The sequence below is a fragment of the Rhinatrema bivittatum genome, chromosome 7 (assembly GCF_901001135.1).
Source record: "Rhinatrema bivittatum chromosome 7, aRhiBiv1.1, whole genome shotgun sequence".
NCBI lineage: Eukaryota > Metazoa > Chordata > Amphibia > Gymnophiona > Rhinatrematidae > Rhinatrema > Rhinatrema bivittatum.
Window position 1 is genome coordinate 154,557,653 of NC_042621.1, and position 26,889 is coordinate 154,584,541.

At 43.3% G+C, this 26,889-nt stretch overlaps 1 protein-coding gene across 1 annotated transcript in view; it reads right to left on the bottom strand.

Annotated features, from left to right (window-relative positions):
* CHAT (choline O-acetyltransferase) overlaps positions 1–26,889 on the bottom strand; it is a 159,570-nt gene that overhangs the window by 111,642 nt on the left and 21,039 nt on the right. The window contains exons 5-6 of the mRNA XM_029610699.1: positions 7,587–7,767; positions 3,267–3,444 (exon numbers count right to left, since the gene is read on the bottom strand). Of these exons, the coding sequence (XP_029466559.1) occupies positions 3,267–3,444; positions 7,587–7,767 (359 nt within the window). The remainder of the gene's footprint in view (positions 1–3,266; positions 3,445–7,586; positions 7,768–26,889) is intronic.

Sequence of the window (26,889 nt, forward strand, 5' to 3'; positions counted from 1 at the left end):
GGGCTTAGTGCAAAGGAGGAAGGAAGAGGAATGGAAGCAGACTGAGGCAGGTAAAAGAACCACACAGGAAGAGGAGAAGCCGAAAATGGTAGTAGAGATAATGTGCAGTTTCTGTTGTTTTGGCTCATTCAGTGCACACTGAAACCATTTTAATGCATGTTAATTTGTTTTAGCACACATGAAATGGCCTTAGTGCACTAAAATGGAACAAAACAAAATGACATAAAACTAAATGAAATGGGGAAACCCCACCCAATGAAACAAAATAATATCTTAGTTGCCTGCACCACCCTAGATGGTATAGGGAGAGAGAAAGAAGAGGGGAAGCACATTCTAATAGAGAAAGGAAGAAGAGCATTACTCTGTGTTTTGTGGGGTACATGAAAGTACATTGGGTAAATTTTGTAGCAATGTGGTGATGTACAGGTGAGCGCCACCAACGCCTTATCTTGATGATGGCATCCACCTGCATAGACTGCTTGAATGTCCTTTATTCCTCCACCCTCCCACCACCAATCTCCCTTCTAATTATAAGGTAAAAAAACAATGGTGAGTGAAATGTGTGTGATTGCTTTTTTTTGTTTTTTTTTGTTAGTGGAATTGAATTTGAAATTTTATACCCTGATCATCAGTGACAACATAAACCTCTGCCTCATTTTAATTATGCCTCTTGCAGAAGAAACATTTGCCTTTGTGTTTTATTTGGACAGTGAATTTGTGTTTGTTTTTCTCTATAGATATTTTAGGCCTGATAAATCAGAACATTTCTGCAAATATCAGTGCTATTCAGGAGAGATGAGTACATGCAAAAAAACCCCCCAAAAACATTGCAGTAAGCAACCTCTTCTGTGTGTCAGCACTTGTTCAATTGGGTCTTTGATCTTAATGTGTCTCTTCACATTATTCCCTCTTTCACTTTCATGAGCTCTTGATAGTAGTTATATTATGTGGTTGATTGGCAGATTTAATTTCTTTTATTTGTAATTGCTTGTGTTCCTGCTTCCCTCACCTTATGTAGTATTTAAAGATGAATACAATGGTGGGAAGCAAAATGGCTGCCCATTGAATAACACGCTGCAAAAGCTCCTCCTGTTTTGGAAAGATTTCCTTGTATCATTGCCGCGATGCCTCACACAAAACGCAAGGCAAAACTCAAGGGAGTAGAGCCTTTAGAGACTGAGGGGGTCATTTTCTATCACTATCGCACGTGAAAAGGGACTTGGGGCGGCGTTGGGGTGGACACCGTGGAAACTTCATTGGCGGTGATAAGGTAAGACCCGTTATCACCACCAATAGTGTGCCCAATAGCACCACCTTTCACGGTGGTGCTATTGGGTGCGAAAGCCGGCAGCGATATCACCGTGGTGGTGCGTTCGCTGTCGGCTTTCGCAGGTCCGCCCCCCCGCTTTGCCTCCCATCACCGTGGGATTCACAAACCAGTGCGATATTAGAAAATCCAGGCCTGAGTTACCTGAATTGGTGCAGAAGAAAATTAAGGAATGTTTCTCAGCGAACCCCGCTCAAACACCCAGTGTGAAAGCCGCTTTGGAGGGGGACTTAGAGCAGAGTCTCCCTGCTATGGCTGATGAAATCTCGTTGACCCCGGGAACACCGGCAACACCAATACCTACTGGAGCAGTCATGAAAATAGACGCTCCAGTAATGGAGGAGCTCCAAGTGAACAGAAGAATTTGGCAAACTGGGGAAGAGAGAGCTGGGAGTATCAGTGTATTACCTGGAATTGAGGAAGAGCTACAGGCTGCAGCAAAGACTCCATTACCTAAGCAACTGGAAAAAATGATTACATTAACGCCAGAAGACCAGAGCGGAATATCTCTTGGCGCCCTCGAAACAGTGAGTCCAAGTTCCAATGGAGAAACTCTCAACATTCTTAGCAGTAAGATTCTGACTCTTAAACCTGCTAATATTACTATGGATACTTTATGGGGAACGATAGTGAGGCTAGAAAAAGCTGTAACAATGTTGACAGGGGTTGTAATGGAAACTAACAACATCCTAAAGAAAAACTCATATATTGGAACATCAAGAGCAAATAATTATTGAAGTGGAGACAAAACTGAATAAAATGGAACTTGTGCAAACTAATTTAATTCAGTCGGATCAAATGAATAGTAAAAAGCTGGAATATCTTGAGAATAACATGCATATACTGAATTTACGGATTTTGAATTTCCCTGTAATACCACAGATGGCACCGATTGAACTGTTTAAGAACTATGTTCGTCAATTACTTGAAATGCCAGAAGCTTGTATGTCAATTATAAGCAAAGCATTTTATTTGCCACAGGGAATAAAGGGAACCAAATTCTGCAGGAGGGATCTCAACAGGAGGAAGTGAAAGCAGGAACACCCATAAAAGAAGTTGATTTGAATTTCAATCTGTCTGAGTTTCTGCAGAGCTCCAGGAGATGTAAATAGTGAATAGAGGAACATTATTGGTTTCATTTACATTTCAATCAGATAGAGATAATATATTAACTTTTTTTTTTAGACCTCGCTTATCACTTTTCTATGGTCAGAAGATATGGGTTTTCCCTGACCTTACTAGGGCCACACAAAATAGGAGGAAGAAATTCCTAGCATTACGACCTGAAGTTTTGGTTAAAGGTGGACATTTTATTCTACGTTATCTGTGTAGATGTCTAGTGAATTATAGGAATGCCAGATATGTTTTTAAAGAACCAGACCAGCTAAAGATGTTGTTAGAATCCACTAGTTAACTGGTTAAGTAGATAGAGGTGGGTGTTAAATGTTCAATGGTTTACATGTATTATTACATAAGAAGTACGCTTTGTTTTCGGCTTCTCCCCCCTCATTACCTTTGTAAATTGTGGGTTTTATGATTAATCTATGCCTAACAGTAGAAGAATGTTATTTCTTTATTTCATGTATGATTTGAGTTGAAACCCATATTTTAAGCAAGAGTTTCTTGTAAAATGTTAAACTGCAATAATAAAAAAAAAAGTTTAATACAAGATCAGGGAACTTTGATCCTGAAGTTCTAAAAACTGGTCAAGTTTTCATTATACTAAAATCATATCACATAATTTACAAGACTGCGGGATAAAATAATATCTGACTTGTTACAGAGGAAGGTTCAAACCAGGCTGAAAAAGTCATTCTGCGATATATCGTATTAGGAAGCAACTGACAAGTGCTTGGCCTTTAAATAACTCTGCCAAATAAGAAAAGCCTAGTTTCTATTGGTTCATCTTGCAAAGAAGGTTGAGGTTAATGCAGCTAACCTTTCATGAGAACCGTCCTTGACTCCGCCCACTCTGTTCTTCCATCTGATGTCAGCAGTCCGATTGGTGGCAGCCTCTCCTCTTCATTCTCTGCCATCCTGACTATCTTTTGCAACTGAGTGAACAGATCCCCCTCACTGAGTCGACGGAAATTAATGACCACATCCAAAACAAAGAACTGTAGGAAAGTTACATAAGTGTCATGTATATAACAATATTTCTAGGTTCAGCATAATGCAGCAGGTCTAATCAGAGAACATTATTGTTTCAGTGAGCCACCATGCAGATCATGCCTTCTATATTAAATAATCAGTAAACTTTACTACTATTTATGGTGGTGAACCTACTCAGAATTTGGACCTGATTTTCTTGCCCTTTCCCTAAGCTTCTATTTGATTAGAGACCCTTTTTGCTTGGTAGTTTTCCTCCTATTCATTTGTGCTTCCAGCTCAACGAGAATCTACTTTTACTGAGTAAGGGTGTACACACTGAAAAATGTTGTTTCAGTGGGGAGGGACAGGGGGTTGGGTGGGATTCATTTTTTCCATATTCTTTTTGGTTTAGTTTCATTTTGTTTCCCTTTATAACGATAGTGTGCACTACATTTTTTTCTGCATGTAGAAGTAGCCAATACTGCCCTATCCCCACTGAAAAAAAAACCCCATAGCCCCAAAATTAAAAAAACAAAGCCCCCTTGAATTTGTTCCCATTCCTTCACGTCCCACCATTTTACCCCATTGTGAAGCCCAAAGGGGACAGGAGTGATCCCCCAGTTACTCTTGCCCCACTGATGCCATATTTTAAAAGGATGCTGGCCAAACCAATTTTAAAGAATGGCACCAGCATGGCAGGAGCGAGTGAGGAGCATTCCTGCACCAGTTCACTTTGATGAGGTAAGTTAAGGGGTAGGTTGGCTCCAGGGGGAATTCTGGGAGCATGGAAGCTTTTTTCCCTACATTTAGCATGTTTAATTGGTAAGACTGGCAGCCAGTGTTTAGTACATGCTGTTGAATACTAAAAAATATATAACAAAACAAAACAATAAACCCTCGCTCACGAAATGAAAATTAATGACATGAACCCCTCTCTCCTCCACACCCCTATATACCACCTGAGAAAACCATTCGACCTAATACAGAAACTCTCCAAAACTCTTTCTCAAACTACTTCTTCCACAGGGGATCATACAGCTGCGTACTTTGCTAAATTCTTCATGGATAAGATCCTAACATTTTGTTCTGCCTTTTACAACTTTCTCTCCACTACACCTCCTTTAATGACCCTGCTGCTTTTATCCATGGGGACATCTTTTTTTCTCCTCCCTTCAGACAACACTACACTGTCAGACTTCAGAGCTATCACCCCCAAAGAAATAGAGAATATCCTCCAAAGAATTAACCAATCCCTGAGTCCACCAAACCCAGTTCCTCTGAGATTCATTCATAACCTAAAGCAAGATCTAGTCCCATAGCTTTCCAATATAGTTAATGCCAGCCTATCTAAAGTTTCCTTCTCTGACACACTTGAAGCAATAATCAAACCTATCCTGAAGAAGCCAGGTTCTGACCCCAAAAGAATCAACAAATACCGCCCAGTCTCCAGTATCTCCTTCCTATCCAAACTAGTAGAAAAGGTAATCTATACTATACTGCTGGATTTCCTTGAAGAGAATAATATCCTGTACCCCCACCAATCCAGCTTCCGGAAAGGACATGGTACTGAATCTGTTCTACTGGACATCACCAATGGTATTTATCTAAATGTTTATTTATTTTATTTATTATTTTTATATACCGACATTCATCTCAATTGAGATATCACACCGGTTTACATTCAGGTACTGTAGGTATTTCTCTATCCCCAGAGGGCTTACAATCTAAGTTTTTTGTACCTGAGGCAATGGAGGGTAAAGTGACTTGCCCAAGGTCACAAGGAGTGACAGCGGGACTTGAACCTTGGTCTCCTGGTTCATAGTCCAGTGCTCTAACCACTAGGCTATTCCTCCTAGTGTATAGTGTATAGAAACTTAGTATAGTGTATAGAAACTTAGTATTAGTATAGAAACATCACCAAGGTGATGTTTCTATACTAATCTTACTAGATCTTTCTAGTAAATTGAGCACAATCTCTTGATTCATTGCCTAATGAACATCAGTATTGTAGGCACTGCCCTCAGATGGTTCAAATCTTTTCTAACATAACCCAATCTGTCATGTGGGCCAATGAGCAATCCACACCAAAAAAACTCATTTGTGGAGTCCCTCGGGCTCTGTTCTTTCCCTGTTTCTTTCCAATATCTACATTCATCCTATTTGCAACCTAATTCTTTATTTCAGTATTGAATGATTCCTATTTGCAGATGACATCCAACTTTGTATTAAGCTTGGATCAAACAAAGCTGCTCCCTTCACTAATCTCAACAACTAATAGCAGTAGCCGAATGGCTCAGCAAACATAAAATCAAACTTAACCCCTCCAAGTCTGAACTCCTCTGGCCAAGCCACCCCCCCTAAAGTCCATACCCTTTCTAATGGACTTGGTACATAGCCTAGGGGTTCTACTGGATCCTAACCTTATGATGGATTCCCATATCATTAAAGTAGTGAAAGCCTCCTTTATGTACATGTGCCAGATTCGGTAATTGCGTAACTACCTTGATCAGCAAAACCTTGCCTCAAACATCCATGCACTAATTGCCAATTGACTGGATAATTGTAACTCTATTGAATGGCATCTCACAGTCTTCCTTGAAATGACTACAACTTATGCAAAACACTGCAGCCAGAATCATAAGAAGAACTAAGTAAACCGACTACATAAGGTCCACCGTTTACAGATTGCACTGGCTACTGATTGAAACTAGGATTAAGTTCAAAACACAATGCTTTGCCTACCTTGCCCATTTTCTTGCCTTCTACATTCCTACCAAAGAGCTCATATCCTCATAAAATGCCCTTCTTTTCTTCTTCTCCTGACTTCCGTTAAACTGTACAAAACTGAGACTTTCCAGCTGCTATGCTCCCAAGATATGGAATGAGGTTCACCTACCCATACACCTAGAACCAAGCTACCTCATTTTCCGTAAAAAGCAAAAGCTTGGTATTTCAACCAGGCTTTCCCCCAGTTGGCTCGCTAAATGAAACAAAGTCTTTATCCTGGACCTTCTTAATGTCACAAAATCCTAACCAGTGTTGCCATTAAAACACTGCTTGATCCAAAATTTGATTGTCATCCACTTTGAGACCATTCCTGGTAGAAAGTGGAAAATCAAATGTTTGTAAATAAATACTTCATTTTCAAAAGGAAAGTATACAGATGCATTCCCTTGGAAAATTGTCTATGGATACAATTTACCCACAGATTTTGTACCTGCTTTTTGTCTGGTGAAATGTCAATGAAAAATAACACCTTGTAGATTTGAAAATCCAATTTACACAGGTTATTTTTCTCCCTCTCCTGAGGCAGCATTGGGAGTAGAAGAAGATTTTGCTGGTGGCTGAAGAAGATCGGTGAGTATCACTTTACTGGGTAATTTTGGGACTTAAACTTTGGAGGAGAGTTAGATTGGGGCATAAACTAATCTTTAGTTTGTGTGCTTCACACAAAAAGGAAAGGTAGATAATTCCAAGTGTGTTTTTCTTTCCATTCCACCCACCTCTAAGTAGATTCTTTGATTTATAGACACATTCCATTTAAGAGGACAAGAGACATTTTCACCCCAAAATTAATCAGGGAATTATCTAAAGCAAGGGAGTAACCCAGCCCTTATGAATGTTAATTGTTCCCTTGCAGGCTTTTGCCAAATTACATTAAATACACCACATACATTTAAAGAACTTTATTGTAAACACCCCACCTCTCTTAGCAATCTAAATTAACTAAGAACACAACAATATTAAGATGCAGAAAGCAGTCCAGCAGTGAGAGGGGGGCCTTCCATTCTTTTGCACCGAGTGCCACATGTATGATTATCTACTAGTTGGTGAGAGGTTATATGTGTGCACCCAGTGCAAAAGCTCCTGGCTCTCAGAAAATGAGTCTGATCTATGAAGACTAGATGGTAGACCTGGAGGAGTTGAAGCAGACAGAGAGGTATATAGAGGAGACCTTCAGGGACATAGTAGCCAAGTCCCAACTCCAATCTGACAGCCCCTGTGCAGCCTTGAAGGAACAAGGTCACCTGGACAAAGAGCATCAGCTTAGTGAGAGGAAGGGAGGTATTTTTGCTTTGAGTGTGTGCTTTTCACAACCAACGGTTGTGACAAGTACAGATATATACCAATGTTTCCTATAGGAAAGTAAAAAAAAATGCCCACACACCTGGTTGTTACAAGCAACAATGACATGTTCTGGTTCAGGCATGATACTGCTTTCCTGGGCCACTAGTGTATCTTTAGTGAGCCCTGGGAGGCGATAGGAAGAAAACAGTCCATAGTATTGCTTCATAGAGAGGCGATGTCCAGACAGCTGTCCACTAGCATAGTCAACTGGTATAGAATGCCTGGAACGGAGAAACCATTATCATCTCATGCACATTGCATACAAAATTAGACACTCTTGTTTTCTGATACGTGGTCAAATGCTTTTGACTTAATGCTCAAACTTAACGGCGGCATGAGCAATTGAGATGTACCCAGTAATGTTCCTTTCCCTCACTTTCAGATGTGAATGATGTGATCAGGGGGATGCGTATCCTAGTAGGGAAAGGGTGGCCCAGTGGCTTCATTTTATTTTTTAGTTTAGGACTCTTTGATCTAATTCTGGTGCTATTCCCACCATGTGTACATGGACTTGTACTTCCGATTTCGTTAAGAAAAACAGGCCTAGAAATACATGAAGCCAGAAGTGGTGGGGAGTAAAACCAAAACTGGATCAGTCTGTGGCAACCCTGAATAGGAATAATAGAGGAAAGAAACTTTTACTTAAGGGAGCCAGTGTGTTCTGTAGTTCACAGCAGCAGCACGACTTGAAAGCTTGCAAAAACCCAGATACTTGAAAGTACTAAGGATACACACCTCTTTACACCACATCATAGCACTATTCTTTAACTCTGAATATGATTTTTTTTTTTGTAGGACCACCAAATATCTAAAGGCTTGATTCATCTAATTTGAGGCCAGAAAGGAGGTCATGGTGGGTAGTTATTCAGGAAGGCTAGCAAATAAAAAAAAATTGCTAGTACAGAGGCCAAATAGTGGTGAACTGAACAATAATAAGCATATAATGAAGCATTTGGGCCAAGTCTTGCTCCAAACTGGAGTGCATTAGCGAGCTTATTTGACTGTCTTCTTTCAGACATGCAAAATTGCTTGGGTAACATTGGTCCCCTATAAGATAAGGTGATGAAACTGCACAGAGCAGGCATGTGGTTAGTACATCAGTGTGAACTAAGGGCAAGAGGCTAAAAACATCTGCCCACGTATCAATCTCCAGATCTCCTCATTTGCATACTCTCTGAAACCATTATTTGGCTTATCTTCCTAGCATTTAATGGGGAAACCCTAATCACTCACACACAAATGCTAAACCATTTAGGGGCTGATGCAATATAGTGTGCTCAGCTAAGTGCACTGTTTAACCCATAGTTGGACGCGGGTTGTATAGGCGCTACCTAATAAGGGGATTAACGTCTCCACAACGCGCGTCCAATGCGGGGCAAAACTAATAGCGCTCATCACAAGCAAATGCATGTGAATGAGGCTGTTATTCAGTCCAAATGCAAAAAAAAAAAAAGTGCATCTAAGACGCACATTTTTGTGCTGAGAAATTAATGCCTGCCCAGAGCACGCATTAATTGCTGAGCACTCCCAAGCATTGTACAGGAAATCAGAAAAAACTGTTTTTCTGTAATCCTCCTACATAATATCATTGCGATATTAAGTAGGAAGAAAAAAATCTTAAAAAAATTAAAAAAAAACAAAAGTTTAAAAAGAAAGTGCCGGCGGTCGGGTTCAGGAAATGGACGCCCAGTTAACAAGCGTCTTTTTCCTGAACCCCTGGCTGTGTGCTGATTAGGAAAATGGACGCCAATAAATTCGGTGTCTGTTTCCTAACTAGCAGACGGCCAACCACTCACGGGCTCCTGTTGTCAAGGAGGCGCTAGGGCCGCGCAAGTGACTCTAGCGCCTCCTTGACAATGCGACCCCTAATTTAAATATTGCATGGTGCCCCCAGGAGGGGAGCCTGGGGGCGCATTAGGAAAGCAGGCGCTGAACACTCAGTGCCCGCTTTCAGCGCACTCTAATTGCATTGGCCCCTTAGTAAGTGCAATGAAAAACTTGTAAAAGACTGCCAATACCTTAGCAAGCTGCAGTGTCTGAGAAACTACCAGCATGCAAGCCCATGAGGGTTTTAGTTGGGTAGATCTGAGTTGTAAAAATTACCCACCTCTACCTGGCTAAACTTGTGAAAGTGTTAGCAGGGCCAGTGCCAGGTTATTAGCGCCCCAGGTGAACCTTTGGTCTTGTGCCCCCTTCTCTTCACCCCAAAACTTACCTACTGCTGGCAGCTCCAGTATACTGCTTCCTTCTTTGTCAGCACTGGCTCGGGCACAGCAGTCCCACCTCAGATTGTTCCTTCACCTTCTTCCTAGCATCCCCTCTCTTTGTGTCCTGCCCAGCATCACTTCTCTCTTCTTCCCCCCCCCAAACAGCATCTTTGTCTCTCCTCTCCACTCCATGCCTAGTATACCAGCATCACTTCAGTCTTTTTGCCCTCTTTCCTCAGAACCTGAATCTGCTGTCTCTCCATCCTGTCCTCATCCACCCAGCTCCCTCTCTCTACCCTGCTAACTGCTCAGTACCTTCTCTCTCCACCCACCCTCTCAACACCTTCTTGCTTTCTGTACCCTATCACCCTCTCTACACTTTCTCTGTTTAAACCTTCACCCACTCAGCATATACACTCTTGCCATCCCCCACCCATCCTGCAGTTTATCTCTATTCCCTCTAATGCCAGGCCTCCTCCTGCGTTAATTAACCACTGGCAGGATGGGCTCCACAGGTGGCCTCTGGCCTCTTCCTCCTCTTTGGCTGCTTGTGGGATGGGCTATGCCAGTGACCTGGGGCCTTGCCCTGGCCGGATTTTAATGCTCTCAAAAGCTTGCTGCTGCCAAATGGAAGCATTGGCCCTGGGTATCAGGGCAAAAGAGCTTATGCCAGTCTTGAATTGGTAGAGTGCTAGAGCAGAGCATTGAAGCTTTGCTTCTGAGCCGGCAAGAAACTATGCTAAGGGGAAGCTAAGTAAACAGAATGGGCATGTCTCTAGCACTGGCTTAAGGCCACACCTCTGAGGTTCCAGATTGCTCCTCAAGGGTTTAAACAGGGGTCACTAGCAACAATATATTGTTCCTGGCAACTTGTTATGGAGTCTCAATTTAGTGGACCCTTGGGCCGACCTGCAGGAGACTGGGAGAGGTGGTCAATGTCTCTAGTATGTGGCAGGCCGGGAGGCAGATGTCCAGGCAGGATGTAGAGGTACTCTTCACCCTGGAAGCTGGTGCTCCCCCGGGAGAAGCCCGTAGGAGCCCAGCCTCTGGGACTTAGGCGGCTTCACCCTTGGAAGTCGAAGCCCCCCCCCCCCCCCCGGGAGGAGCCTGTAGGGGCCCAGCTGCTGGGTCTTAGGCGGGTTGATGATCAGGACTGAGAACTGGAACCAGACTAGAACAGTAGACTGGAACTGTAGCAAGACTCGGGTACTGGAACCAGGCAGGAACTGTAGCAGGACTCGGGTACTGGAACCAGGCAGGAACTGTAGCAAGACTTGGGTACTGGAACCAGGAAGGAACTGTAGCAGGGCTCGGGTACTGGAACCAGGCAGGAATTGTAGCAGGCAAGCAGGAACCAAGCAGGTACTGTTGCAGGCAAGCAGGTACTGTAGCAGGCAAGCAGGAACGGAGCGAGTACCAAGGCAACTCACTCCGGGGCACGAAGCAACAGGGAACCAGGAGATAAACCTGTTGCAAGGCAAAGACTGAGTGTCCGCGGCCAGCTTATCAAGGCCGCGGCGTCTGACGTCAGGAACTGGGCGGAGTCACCACTGGCGGGAAACAGCCTAGAAAAGCGCCCAAGTGGCACGCGCACGCACCTAGAAGCAGGGCGTCCATGGGAGGCTTCTCGGTGGTGCGGCCCCCGCGAGGATGCCACCAAACAGGCCGCAAACCAGGCCTCCAGAAGCGGGAACAGGTCCAGGAGCACGGAGGTAAGGGTCTGGTGGCGGCACTCGCGGCCAGAACCGTAACAGTACCTCCCCTCTTATGCCCCCTCTTAGCTGGTCTGGGTTTACTTGGTTGGTCCAGATGGAACTGCCGTAATAAGGTCCAATAAAGCAAATCGGAAGGTGGTCCCACGTAGCCAAGGCAAAAAAACACAGAGACAACCTTATGCCGTGGAAAGATTTATTAATTTATTGTAATACAGAGCCCATTTTTAAAGATGGCGCCGGCCATCTAGCGCTCCTACCATGTGACAGGGGCCGGCCAATGGCACGGATACCCTGTCACATGGTAAGGGCAAAGGGCTATCGGCGCCATTTTTATTAGTGGCAGCTGACGGCCCGAGAACGGGAGGTCGCTCCCAGGACTTCCGCTAGATCACCAGGTATTTGTAAAATGTTTGGGGGGGTTCGGGAGGGTGGGGGAAGCTAAGGGGTAAATTTTAAAGGGTCGGGGTGGGGTTTTTTTTAATCAGCTTGGGCCTCACTAAAAAAAATTAGCGATGTGAATTGGAATTGGAACCGATTCCGATTCACATCTCTACCGATCAGATTTTTTTCTCCCTCCAGCCGAACCCGATCGTTAAAACGATCGGGCACACGATTCACATCCCTAGAACCGGACATCCAAGATCTCACGTACTTGATACGTAACATCGTCCGGCAGGGCCGCCATCAGGAATTTTGAGGCCCCATACAGCAAGCAGACAGCGACGGCCCGCGCGCTTTGCCGGCGCATACTGTCTGACGCGGCGGTGACGTCACAGCCGCATCAGACAGTGAATGCTGGCAGGACAGAGCGCGCGGACGAGTCTCTGTCTGCGGTGCTCTGTAAATCAATGCTATGCGTGTCTAAAAGACACGCATAGCATTGATTCTCTCCCTTCTCTGGGGCCCGCACCCAGGGCCGGCTCCAGGTTTCAGTAGGCCCCTGGGCGACAGACTGTCGGAGAGAGCCTCAGTGGGCCTCTTTGCCATGAACTAATACATCCCCCAAGCGCACCTGCCGCCTGGCGGCTGCGGCGGGCCCCCATATGTGGCAGTAGATCCTGGGGCCCCATACTGCAGGCCCAAGAATACTGCCCTGATGGCGGCCCTGTCGTCCGGTACTGAAGGATCCGATGGCTCAGGAGCCCGGGAGTGGTATCTGGATAAAACAAGAGGCTTCAGCAATGACACATGGAACACGTCATATATGCACATGGAGGAGGGTAGGCGTAGTCGGTATGAGAATGCTCCCATTCGTTCAGCGACTCGAAAAGGCCCACAGAATCTTGGAGCTAGTCTTCGAGACGGGATTCGTAGCTATAGATTTTTAGTACTAAGCCAGACGCGGTCTCCAGGAAGGAAGATAGGCGCTGGCTGACGATGCCTATCCGCCCATTTCTTGGCGGACTGGGTGGCTTTACGGAGCTTTCCCTGGATAGAAGTCCATAAAGAAAGAAGCTGGCGGGCTGAAAGTTGCACTGCCGGGAGTGCACTAAGTTCAGGCGAAGGCGAAGGCAAGGGCGGTCGAAATTGCTTCCCATAGACAACGAGGAAAGGTGAACTTCCAGTAGCAGCATGCGTGTGATTATTATACGAGAACTCCGCCCACGGGAGTAACTTGGCCCAATTATCTTGTCGTTCATTCACGAACGAACGGAGAAAAGTCTTTAAGGTTTGGTTAGTCCATTCCGTTTGCCCATTAGTCTGGGGATGGAACGCAGACGAAAGACTAAGTTGCACACTAAAGCATTTGCACAGTGCTTTCCAATATCGAGCAGTAAACTGTGGTCCTCGATCAGAGACTATATCCTGCGGAAGACCATGAAGTCTAAAGACATGCTGAGCGAAGAGATTGGCTAGGTCAGGTGCAGAAGGCAACTTTGGCAAGGGGACAAAGTGCGCCATCTTGGAGAATCGGTCTACGGTCACCCAAATGACCGAATTAACTCCTGAGACAGGAAGGTCCACGATAAAGTTGGTGGAGATGTGTGTCCAAGGCTCCACTGGGATGGGTAATGGTTGTAACAGGCCCCTGGGCCTGCCGATGAGTGGCTTCTGAACGGTGCAGGTAGGGCAAGAGCCCACAAAGGCTTGGACGTCCCGTCTCACCGTCGGCCACCAGTAGAATCGGTTCAACACAATGATACTCATAGCACCATACTGGCCACGACAGGTATGGTTTCCCACACTTCTAGATCTCTCAGTCAGGGATCCAATTCGCCTGGGAGTAGCTCCCAATCTCATAACTCAGGAACAGGGTCAGTTGCGCCATCCCAACCTTCAATCCCTGTCCCTGACAGCATGGATGTTGAAAGCTTGATCTTACAACCACTCAACCTTCCAACCACTATATCTCAAGTGCTGATAGCTTCCCGTAAACCTTCCACTAGAAAGAATTATTCCTACAAATGGAAATGGTTTACTTTGTGGTGCACTCAGAAATCTTTAGATCCTTTCACTTGCCCCACTACCTCACTACTAGATTACCTATACCATCTTTCAGACTCTGGTCTTAAGACTTCATCTGTAAGAGTACACTTGAGTGCAATCTCAGCTTATCATAACAAGCTTGAAGATGCACCTATCTCTACGCAGCCTCTCGTCAGTAAATTTATGAGAGGCCTAACTCACATTAAACCTCCAGTTAATTCCCCAAGCATACAATGGGACCTGAAAGTAGTATTAACCAGGCTTATGCGTTCTCCTTTCGAACCCATAGATACCTGTGACCTTAAATATCTTACATGGAAAACTGGATTCCTCATAGCCATTACATCAGCTAGAAGAGTCAGTGAACTACAGGCACTTGTCACATACGAACCTTTTACAAAGTTCCTACATGACAGGGTGGTCCTCCGTACACATCCCAAATTCCTTCCTAAGGTGGTCACGGAGTTTCACTTGAACCAATCCATAGTTTTACCAACATTCTTTCCTAGGCCTCATTCCCACCAGGGAGAAAGAGTCTTACACGCCTTGGACTGTAAACGTGCGCTATCCTTCTACTTAAACTGCACAACAGTCCAAAGGAAATCCAGTCAATTATTTGTATCCTATGATCCAAACAAACCAGGCAAAGCAGTGGGTAAACATACTGGGGCAGATTTTAAGAGCCCTGCTCGCCTAAATCCGCCCAAATCCGGGCGGCTTTAGGCGAGCAGGGCCCTGCGCGCCGGTAAGCCTATTTTACATAGGCCTACTGGCGCGCGCAGAGCCCCGGGACTCGCGTAAGTCCCGGGGTTTTCGGAGGGGGCATGTCGGGGGCGTGTCGGGGGGCGGGCCCGAACCGCGCGGCGTTTTCGGGGCGTGTCGGGAGCGTTCCGGGGGCGGGCCCGGGGGCGTGGCTACGGCCCAAGGTGGCCCGGGGGCATGGCCGCGCCCTCCGGACCCGCCCCCAGATCGCGTCCCGGCGCGCTAGCGGCCCGCTGGCGCGCGGGGGATTTACTTCTCCCTCCGGGAGGCATAAATCCCCCAACAAAGGTAAGGGGGGGTTTAGACAGGGCCGGGCGGGTGGGTTAGGGAGGGGAAGGTGAGGGGAGGGCAAAAGAAAGTTCCCTCCGAGGCCGCTCCAATTTCGGAGCTGCCTCGGAGGGAACGGGGGTAGGCTGCGCGGCTCGGCGCGCGCCGGCTATACGAAATCGATAGCCTTGCGCGCGCCGATCCCGGATTTCAGCGGATACGCGCGGCTACGCGCGTATCTACTGAAATCCAGCGTACTTTTGTTGGCGCCTGGAGCGCCAACAAAAGTACGCCTATTCGCGGTTTTTGAAAATCTACCCCACTTTGTCAAACTGGTTAGCAGATTGCATACAGTTTTGTTATGAGAAAGCAGGCCTTACTCTTCAAGGGCGAGTAAAAGCACACTCAGTCAGAGCTATGTCAACCTCAGTTGCACACCTTCGCTCTGTACCTATTCTGGACATTTGTAAAGCAGCAACATGGAGTTCTCTTCACACCTTTGCAGCTCACTATTGCTTAGACAAAGAAGGAAGACAAGATTCGGCCTATGGACAATCTGTCTTAAAGAACTTGTTTCCAGTTTAATCCCAACTCCTTCTACATCCAACCTACTGTGATCTTCGGCTGATTCATTTCAACAACAATACTTCACTGTTGCCTCAATACCAAATGAATCAGCCTCTAGCTTGCTAATCACCCATATGTGAGGACTAGCATCCTGCTTGTCCTGGGATAAAGCAAAATTGCTTACCTTGTAATAGGTGTTATCCCAGGACAGCAGGATGTAGTCCTCACGAAACCCACCCCGCGGAGTTGGGTCCGATACGTTTTATTATTTTATTTTTGGCTAACGCTAATTGCTACAAAACAGACTGAAGGGAGACCCCTGTGGCAGGGAATATCATGGCATGCTGGGCATGCTCAGTAGGCCCTCTGGTGCCAGCCAAAAGTTTCATAGAAACTTTGGAAGAAGTTTTTCCGTACATAGGGCTCCATTACTGATGTCACCCATATGTGAGGACTACATCCTGCTGTCCTGGGATAACACCTATTACAAGGTAAGCAATTTTGCTTTATTATTAATAATACATTTGGTACAGTAAGTATGTGTTTTGCAGAATGACCGAGAACAATGTTTCTCAAGCTGGACCTGGAGTACTTCTAACAGTCTGATTTTCAAGATATCAACAATGAATATACATGAGGTAGATTTAAATGTAGTGGTTGCAAGAAGACCAAGAGTAGCACATAAGGCTGTGAGAGCAGCAATGGAGGGTCCAGTATCCTGTGAGTATTTTCCTTTGCCTATCTCTTAGTTAATTCCATGTTTGGACTTGGATTTTAGATTTAGTTATTTGCTTTTTCAAGACCATACTCAAGATATGATACAAATCATGTACAGTAGGTAGATCCATGCCCCAAAAGGTTTAAAATCTAATTTTGTACTTGACACAATGGAGGTTAAGTGACAAGGAGCAACAGTGGGAGAATTAAAATTTGAACCCTAGTTTCCCTTTTTCTCAGCACACTACCCCAGATTGAGTGTTTTGATTTGGTCTGTTTGCCAGACATGCTAGTGTGATAGATGCTGTGTTCTAATATTCTTGTGAGGCTACTGTTCGAGCTTTTCAAATTGCATGAACCTAGGGTTGCCAACCTTCAACTGTAAAATTCTGAACCCTTGGAGGCTCCAAGTAAACTTTTGCTGACTGTCCTTCCTTATCCACCCACGACTATTCTTGTAACCCATCCTTAGGAAGCATCATAAACTAAATTCTCTGTTGCTCCAATACAGCAATCAATGATTGCCCTGACTTTTACGGTCTGGAGAAACAAGCATGGGGGGGGAGGTATCTTGCTGGTGTGGCTGTCATTAACCTTAACCAATAAGCCTTGATACTTTTGATGCAACTCCAACATTGCTCTCTGCTTCAATGGCAAGGATAAAGGGAAATTGGAATCAAACAGCAACCAGTGAGGGCCCTGCCTTTTATAGTGTGGGAAACTGATAAGCATGGGGTAACCTACATGGCACAGCAGATACTACCATAAGCTTACTGAGCAGACTAGATGAACCATTTGGTCCTTTTCTGTCATCATTTCTATATTTGTATGTTTCTATAAAGTATCCCAAGCTATGGAGATCCATTTATAAAGTGGAAGAGAACACAAAACCTGTAAAATACAACCACTAGAACCCTTGGGAACCGGAGGAATGTCTGCTGCATCTAGAGTTTCCTTCCCAGCCTGGAGTACTGACCCATCTGTCAGCCTCAGCCTCCTCATATTGTCCATAGCCTGGAGTACTCACCCCTTCCTCAGCCCCAGCTGGGGCATCATCCATGTCAGCATCCGTAGTTGGCCATAGTGATCACCACTCACTGGTCTCAGTACAAACTCTGCAACATTCACTAGAGCCGCACAAATACAGCCCCTGTCCCTTCTTCCAAAACAGCAGATCTGGAACTACAGCACTCAGAACTCAGGAGAGGCAGGGACTGGAGTTGAGTGATTAATAAAATCTCCAATGATCATTTCACAGCCACAATCTGTTGCCATTCCAAGCCAAGCAGAGGAATCCCAGTGAGCTCATGAATGCCATGGCTAATGGAAAGGTATTAGGCATCCTAGGTAAACCTTACAGCCTTACGTTTCCATCCTCCTCAGTCCTCCCCACACACAGTTAAAAATTATGGATTTATAATAACAGATTTTACATGGAAAAAGGACATTCAAAGTACAGTCCAAAGTAAAATTAACACTGACAAGAATATGTAGGTTACATTTACATGCCCTGCTGTGGTGCCACTGTCAACCAGAAAACCCTGCAAAAAAGCCACTTGGAACCCACTTGGCTTATTGTCAACAACAACAAAAAAAAATTCAAAAAGTGCGCAAAAATTGGAAACCAACAACTTAAAAAAGTACTGCTTGATATTATATCCCAATTGACATAGCCAGTCATTATAAAGTCTCACAAGTCCATATGAAATGACGAGATAAGATGGCCGTCTTTGATTATTGCTGCGGAAATTCCGAAACACAGCTAATGTTGGGAGATCTCTGAAGTACTTGAGATAACATGGGCATTTTCTTTTGTATAAGAAAATTATGAAAAGTTCTTGTGGGACTTCAAAATAATTAGACTATTTGTTTGATTATTTGTAGTATGGATATCAGAGTGATTTTAAAGTCATAACTTAATCAGTAGTCCTCAAAGAGTCTTTCTATCCACGGTTAAAAGTGCTGTTTTGTGCTCCATGCGATGGCAAAGTTACTTTCTGTTATCTATTGAACGAGATTGTGTTTATGCTTTTGAGAAACCTGAAGTTGGTTACCGAAGTTTATTTCGGTGAAATGTGCCATCACATGGAGCACAATAAAGAACTTTTAACCATGGATAGAAAGACTCTTTGAGGACTACTGATCAAGATATGACTTTAAAATCACTCTGATATCCATACTACAAATAATCAAACCAGTGGATACCTCCAGAAATTATACATTGTGCCTGAGTATACACTCTAGATATTATTCAATTTCAAGAGCCCCTGATGCAGCCGTAAGGGCGAAACTCGGCCAGAGTCGGGCGGGTTCTGTTCTATTGAATAAATCTTCTTTCCAAGGCGTTGGTCTTGTTTTTGTTTTCTTCACATCCGTGGCTACTCTAAACCGACTACCGCTTTGCTTTATGGGTCTATATTTTAGTGGCCTCTATTGTATTCCAAATATGAAGAGTTGCTTTTTTTTGTCTATCCCTTATCCCTGCCCCCCTTTTCTTTTTTCTCTTATCTAATATATATCTGCAGTGCAAGAGACAGCTCTAGCAGACATAATGTGTACACACAGAACTGCATCTATGGTGCTCATGATCCATATCAGAAAAAGAAACATTGCCAGCAGGGAGATCTGATAATCAGACAAAAGGGACGCATGGCAAAAGATGGAAATCACTGGTGCCGAGGTAAGACAGAAACTCAGATAGAAGAGAGATAACCTCTGGGAACAGAAAAGATACTAATGTTGGAGCAATAGTGGGCTAAGATGAAAAGAAACAGATCCAACTGTCATGATGCTGAGATAAGAGGAAACTGGTAAACAAAAAAAGACATTTTCTATATAAGCTGCTAATGTGCAAGCAGAAAACTGAAGGAGCTCCGACAGTGACCGTTAGGTCATTTGTCCCTCCTTCCCAATACTCTGTCTTCATTTTGCATACCAATAAATGCTTCTAACCTGACTGAGTTCTGAGTCTGTTTATCTGTAAACACTGGGATAAGCACTGTAAGAAGTCTTCACTAAAGACGGTTAAGTCTCAAATCCTGGTTTTCATTATACCAAGACTTAGTAATTGTAACCATATCCAAGTCTGCCTTAGGTCTCTAGGTTTGTGATTTCATTTACAAGACTTTGAGCATTTTCACACATGAGTCTCTAAAAAGATGCTCCACCCCTTCTATTTATTTCCTTTTTTCTCTTATTTTTCAATTAAATACCTTGCAGCTATATCTCCTCTGCTTTTGCTCACTGTTTCCTATGTGTTGTTATCATATTCATTCTGGACTTTTATTCCTTCAAGGCATACCTTGTATACCTCACCTGTTTTTAATCATGGTTGAAAGCTGTTTGTGCCTCCTCCCTTGCTTATTTTAAATGACAGTCTAGGTAGGACTTAAAATGATGGCTAAGGACCATAGTACCCTTCTTTGATGGATATAAATCATTCCATTTGTTAAGATCCTTATCCTCTCAGGAAATCCTCAGTCATCAATTTACCCCAAACCGTCTTCCTTGACCCAATCTTGTAATCAGGAATTAAAATTCTTTGCATGGACAATTCCTTCTACTCCTATACAGGTCCCCCATTATCACTAATGTATTAGAATAATTACATTTAGAAAAATTGAACTTATGAAGTCAATCCAGTTTTGGTAGTACACATTTTTCCAGATAATGGAACATGATCCACATTCCATGATTTATTTTTGGACAATGGGAGATTTTGCATAATGGATCTTCGCAAAAGGTACTTTATATTATACAACAAAACTTAAGAATGGACTAATCCCTTTAAATCAGATTAGATTTTCACACTGAGCAGTATTTAAAATGCACCTGCAGTTAAACTATAATATTGCAATATTGTATGACAAATTACAGATGCAATTCAAGAAAGCACATGGGCTTTGTTCAGGGAGATTCTTGTTTTATGCACAGATGCTGCTGGTTCCCCCATGCTGCTTCTGTTTAAATTACATTGCTTACCATTCATCAACCCTATTTCTCCCATGGGTGAGTTTAGATGTCATGTGTGTGTGTGCATATATCTATCCATCTAGATATAGTCATCCCAATCAAATAGCTGATGGAATCTTATTGAAAAGAGTGGAAAGCAAAAATTATACAGGGTTATACAGGATACCTTGTTCTGAATTTTGTAAAAATAATTTCTTTTTTTTTTTGCTCTGTAGCTACTTTTACAAAATATGAGCTATTATACAGTGCAAAACTACAGTCTGATTACTTGGTGGTACTGTCTTACCATAGCACATGAGGCACATCATATATGATGACTTCTAAAAATATGTAAAATATGAAAATATTAGTAAATGAAACCATGAAAAGGTGTATACTTTTTTTTTCAAGAATTTAATTGGTATGGGTTGTAGTGAATGTTTTGTAATTTTCAAACAGTCCATGTTGTATGTGCAGACGTTTTTGAGTATTTTCAAAGCAAGCCTGCGCAAGGAAGTTCAGTTTGAAAATGCTAAGGTAATTGAGTGTGTACAAGTTCATATTCACTTGCATAAAATTGCAATTCCTCTTCATTGTGCAGAACTTATGCATGTACACTTATGTATATGTAGATTAATTTTCAAAGGAGTTATGCATGTAAATGTCACATACCATTGTAGTAGTTTTCAAAAGTCATTTTCCTGTGTTAAGTGCATGTAATGCGGGTAAAGCCTATTGACAATTCAATGTCTTATATTGTACTTTCAAAAGCCCACTTACACGGTTGAAGTACATTTACACATGTAAAACCCAATTTTAAGCATGTAAATGCTTTTGAAAATCAGGCCTATACTGTTTAAAACCAAAAAGTAATGCATGCAAGTGCCAACTCTGCACCGACTCTGCCCCTGGAATGCCTTTCCTCGGTGTGCATAAAAACACTCTATGTGCTGAACTGGGCTATGTATAAACTTTTTAAAACAATCGTTTACACACTTAATACTGGATTTTATGCACTTACATGGCTTTGCAAAATACCGCCAAATTGCTGATCTTTTTTTTTTTCGCTTGCCATATGTTCTGATGCACTTAGAGAAGAGTAACCCAAATTATGGCTACCCAATGCAAGGTTCCACATTAGGAGTCACTACTCAGGAAAAGGATCTAGGCGTCATTGAAAATACATTGAAATCTTCTGCTTAGTGTGCAGCAGCAGCCAAGAAAGTAAAGGCTAAAGAGGTGAGGACTCTTCAGCTTGGAGAATATATACTGAGGGGACATATGATAGAGGTCTATAAAATAATGAGTGGAATGAAACAAGTAAACGTTAATCAATTGTTTACTCTTTTGAAAAGTACAAAAACCAGGGGATACACAACGAAGTTACTAGGTAACACACTTAAAGCTAAAAAGAGAAAATATTATTTTGCTCAATGCATAATTAAGTTCTGGAATTCATTGCCAGAGGATGTGGTGAAAGCAATTAATGTAGCTGCCTTTAAGAAAGGTTTGGGCAAGTTCCTGGAGGAAAAGTACATTAACCATTATTAAGGTGGAGCTGCAGAAATCCACTTCTTATCCCTGGTATAGACAGCATGGAATCTCTCTACTTCTTGGAATCCTGCCAGGTTCTTGTGACCTGGATTAGCAACTTTATAGCACAGCAGCTTCATCTTAACTGCTCATTTCTTGGGCATTTCTGTATTCTAGCAGCCCTGCTGACCCAAGGCTAGGACTCTAAATGCCATAATTCAAAACTTGTGATTTATTTTGCCCTTTGTATATATATTCCTTTCTTCTTAGCTTGACAATGTAGTGATGGTCCTCAGCCTTGAGCATAGACTGCAGTTCCATTTGGAGAGTGGTACATCTGTACTGTGTGGCTAACTGGTAGGTGTTGCTGACGTGCTGCCCAGTGGCGTACCTACAGAATTTGGCACCCAGGGTGGATAATTTCTTTAGCACCCCCCCAGATTCATTTCTCCATCCCTCCTCCCCCCCTCACTTCTCCATCCCTCCTCCCACTCACTTCCCCGTCAGTGTTCTCTGGATCTTCTCTCCCTCACACAGGCTCCCTCTCTTTCTTGCACACATTTTACACACCCCTGCACATAGGCTCCCTCCATTTCTCTCTCTCTTACATACACACCCCTTCATACAGGCTCCTTCTCTCACTCTAACTAGAAGGTAAGGGAAAATTCTTGTAAGCATTTGAATGAGGGAAAAAAGTATGAAAGTCAATTGTCAGGGCTGCCCAGATTGACCAGAAGCAGCAGTGAGAGCTGCTGAGAGGAAGACCCAGGTTCAATTCCTGGACCCAGCATCTGCTCCTCAGGTTGACCAGGACTGGAGATGCAAAGGAGGGAGCACCAGTGGCATACTAAAGGGAAGGTGAGGGGATGTGGTCTGCCCTGGGTGACAGCTAGGAGGGGAGTGCCAGCCGGGAGGTCAGTGGCTGTGACCGGTAGAAGAAGAGGGAAGCCTCCGGGCTGTGAGCGGTGGAAGCACTGGTCAACCACCTAGAGTGCCACAGGTCTGGAGCCAGCAACTACATAGCCTTTTCGTCTTTCCGCCCCCCAGCGGCCTGTAAGAGGAAGTGGTGGGTCCGTGTGGGTGGGAAGAAGGAAAGGTCATGCAGTTGCACTCTGCTCCCATGCACACACACAGACATGCTCTAACACACACATAGATACACACTCTCACTTCCTACCCCGCTCCCCATCAGAAGCACAGCAACAGCTTCCTCCTTCAGCCCCCACAATAGATGGGGACTCTTCATTTTTCTTGGGGCGGCACAGGGGCTGGTGTGGCTCTACTTCCTGTATCTGCAGGGTGGAGTGGGGGGGGGGGGGGCAGCACTGTTGCTCTTCCTCCTGATTCGAGCCTGGGTCTTCCTGGGTCTTCCTCTCAGCAGCTCTCACTGCTGCTTCTGATCAATCTGGGCAGCCCTGACAATTGACTTTCATACTTTGTTCCCTCATTCAAATGCTCACAAGAATTTTCCTTTACCTTGTAGTTAGAGTAAACAAAGTTCTTAGAAAGTTCATCCATTTTTTACATTTTGACACAAACAAACTCAGCTTTATTGTGGGTGAACAACCAGGGCCCAATATTCAAAGCATGGTTGGTACTATTTAGCTGGATAAGCAGGACTTATGCGGCTAAGTAGCAGATGCTGAATATGTGCCTATGTTCAGTGGCCATCACTTAGCTATATAAGTCCCTTATATGGCTAAAAGTTACACATACAAAAAGTAGGCATGTACTAGGTGGATCAAGGGTGGAGCGAGTTAGTTGTATAACTTATACAGCTAACTACCAATATTTGGAGTTAGCCACATAAGTTTACATCTGGTTTAGATGCCCCATAGAGCAGGTTTAAACTTAGCTGGGGAGACTTATCTGGCTAAGTGCATATATATATGCATATGTTCAGCAGCTTGGCCATGTCGCAGGATATACATTGTTACTTAGCCGGATTAGTTATATCCGGCTAAGTTACTTAAATGGCCAGCTTTAAATTTTGGGCCCCCAAAATCTATTTGATGGTAGATTGCTTGTCTCACTGTTATGTGTCCTTGATAGGCTTGGACTTGAAGGGGTATGTCAAAGCACATACTGTTATTTTGATGGTACGTTTAATAATCACTCTGAAATTGACCTACATTGAAGCAATTGGTAAGGCTGTGACATGGAGTTCCAATAATGCATTCATCAAACAATACTGAGATATTTCTTCTTGTTGGAACTCTAAACTGGATGTGTTAGTGTGATGGGGTTGCTGATGGGAGAAATGCCAAACACCCACCCTACTAGGGCCCATTCGATTGGTTTATCTGCAAGATTGTCTCTCTCTCTCTTTCTTGTTTAGAAAATTACTAATTGCCCAAGAAAAATGTGTTTTCCCCATCTGTTTTTTTTTTTTGCACTCTGCTGGTATTTGCCAGGTACTTGTGACCCAGACTGGCCACTGTTAGACAGAATGCTGGGCTCGATGGACCTTGTCCAACCCAGCATGGCATTTCTTATGTTGTTCTTATGATAACTCTTAGTTAACTAATCCCATCAGTGTGACTTGTATATGCCTTTCTTTGGAAAATGGAAATGTACTTATCTGTAATTGATATTATACAAATTGTAAACTGCTTTGATTGGTTTGGTTAAAAGGTGGTATATTAAATGAAAAAAAAACCAAAACTAAACTAACTCCAAATGTGTCCCAAAGGTATCATGAATTGAATCAATATGACCTTGGAATATGAGGTAGTGTAAGATATAGTGGTTATCAGATACTCCCCAGTGGGAGGTGTTTTGCAGAAAGAGCAACATCTTCAAATTCAGCAAGGTACAGCGGCTAGAATTATGATAGAAGTCAAAGCATCTGACCATATAAGGCCTCTCTTTACTGGTTCCCAATCAAAAACAGGATTAATTTCAAAACTCTCTGCATTGTCCAGGTTTGTAAACAATATGGCCCCTGATTATCTCTCCCAGTTTCTGTTTTACTCCCCTTCAAGATAATGTTCCTCCCAAATGGCCCTTCTATCCTCTTTCCCTCTGGCTTATGCCAGATGAATCTGCTCTAGACTTTGTGCATTTGGTTGCTTTGCACCTAAATTATGGAACAAGATACTACCATCTTTATGCCAACAGACTTCCCACCTTGCCTTCAGGAAGAGCCAAGGCCTTGCTTTTCCCCTAAATTCCATCTTAAACTGTGATAAAACTTGACAAGGGAGTTTTTCTTTGCTGACTTTATCTCTTTTTGGAGCTTGTTCATGAGACTGTATCATCTACCACTTGACTTTCTTGCCCAGTGACTTTCCTAGGATCCTGCCCTCCCACTACTACTGTACTATTGTAACTTTCATTTTATTTATTGATTTATTTAGATTTATATTTGCCACAACTCCCTACATCTTCTACCCGAATTGACTAATTTAATTCCCCTTGTACCTTTAATCATGTCTTTCCATGCCATTCTTTATGTTTCTTAGGTTGTTTATAAAATATGCACTATTTTAATAGGAATTTAACTTTAAATCTGCTTGTAATCCACCTTGAGACTAGCTTGGAAAAGGCAAAATGCAAATGTTTATTAATAAATAAATAAAAAGACAAATGTGTACTATCCATCTAATGGTTCATTTACATCAAGTATCCTAGTAAATAGATTTCATTTGGAACAACCCCATCATTGTGTGGTCATTTGGTTTTTTATACTGGGACCTACCAGGAAGACATTCCACAAGCCTAAGGCCCTTGGAAAAAGTCTTCTTTTTGCCTGCTGGGAAAGGACCCAAGGGACATAGGGTGTTTAATTGCCACACTAATTGCAACCGTGCTCCATGTTCTACTAGCTGGCAAAAGCTACACAAATCTACCCATCTCTCCTGTTTGGAAACTTTTCATGTTCATGTATTTCAAACATTATCATAAAAAACTGAAGGAGATTGACTTCTGGCACACAAAGTTTGGAAAATTTCTAGAGCTCAATAGAAGCTTCTTCCAACCAAGGTACTAAAGAAGTAACATGAGAATTGGTCGAACTCAGATTACATTTTTCATAGAACAGCAATTCAAAGTAAGCAATTATCTTATCCTTTCACCCCTAGAGGTGGTCAAGACACATTGGCGGGACAGCATGGAAAATACAGCATTGTACTGGCACTGCCTGTTTACTATTTTGTGAGCAAATGGAAAACTTTAGATTTCAGTGCTGACAATTTGGCACGTTTTATAAGGTCTAAAATTCACCAGAAAAAAAAAAATTCAGTAAAGCTTCTGAAAATTTCCAGAAAATAGGATTTATGATAAAGCATAGATTATGATGATCCCTTCAACCACTGCACTATATTACAGTCCATTGATCTGTTTTTTTTTTTTGCAAAGACTAGTTTGATTAGGAAACTATAGAACTCTGATGTTCACTCTACTATGACTTGATCTATAGAGTTGAGATGAATTATGACATAGTACACCAAAGCAAAACAAAAGCTTAGAAAAAGGTGTCAGAACTGCTCCTTGCATGTCATTTCTCTTTCCTCTGCAGCATAACAGCGGTTATTTATTATGCATTCTTTTATTTTGAATTGTTAATATTCTGTATCTTGCTTTGAGCTACCTTGGAAAGGCATGAAATAAATATAAATAAATAAATAGTATTACCGGATTGCCCTGAATATAAGACAAGGATTTTTGTTTTTTATTTTACACTGTGCATGTCCAAAAACCTACCTCCTCATATACATGCAGCCAAAACCCCTCCTCATCTCAAAGCCTATCATCACCAAAGTCAGCCCTGCTCCTCACCTCCCCCTGCCCCTAAAGGTGCTGGCCCACTGACAAACTGCTCTAACCCCCCAAAGAAAGGACTGCTTCAGGTTCCCCCTTCTACTTGCCTGCTCACTCCTTTAACCCCCTAAATTTCCTTCTCCCAGCAAACCTACCTGCCCAAAGACCTAACTCCTACAGGACCAAACACTTGTTTCCCTGCCATCCTGGGTCCAGAAGTGAAGGAGCCACCAGTGAACTGGTGACATTAATAGCAGAGGTTGTCTCAGGGTAGCCACACTTAGGAAAGAGGTTGATGAGATTTCAAATGGTAGCTAAGCTGGGCCTGCGGGGGAAGTGGTGCTGTTGCTGGTCCTCAAGAGCTCTGCTGGGGCCATCAGCAGTTAGATACAGGAGTGAATGAGAAGCTCAGAATGGAGGAGCTACAGAAGAGGAG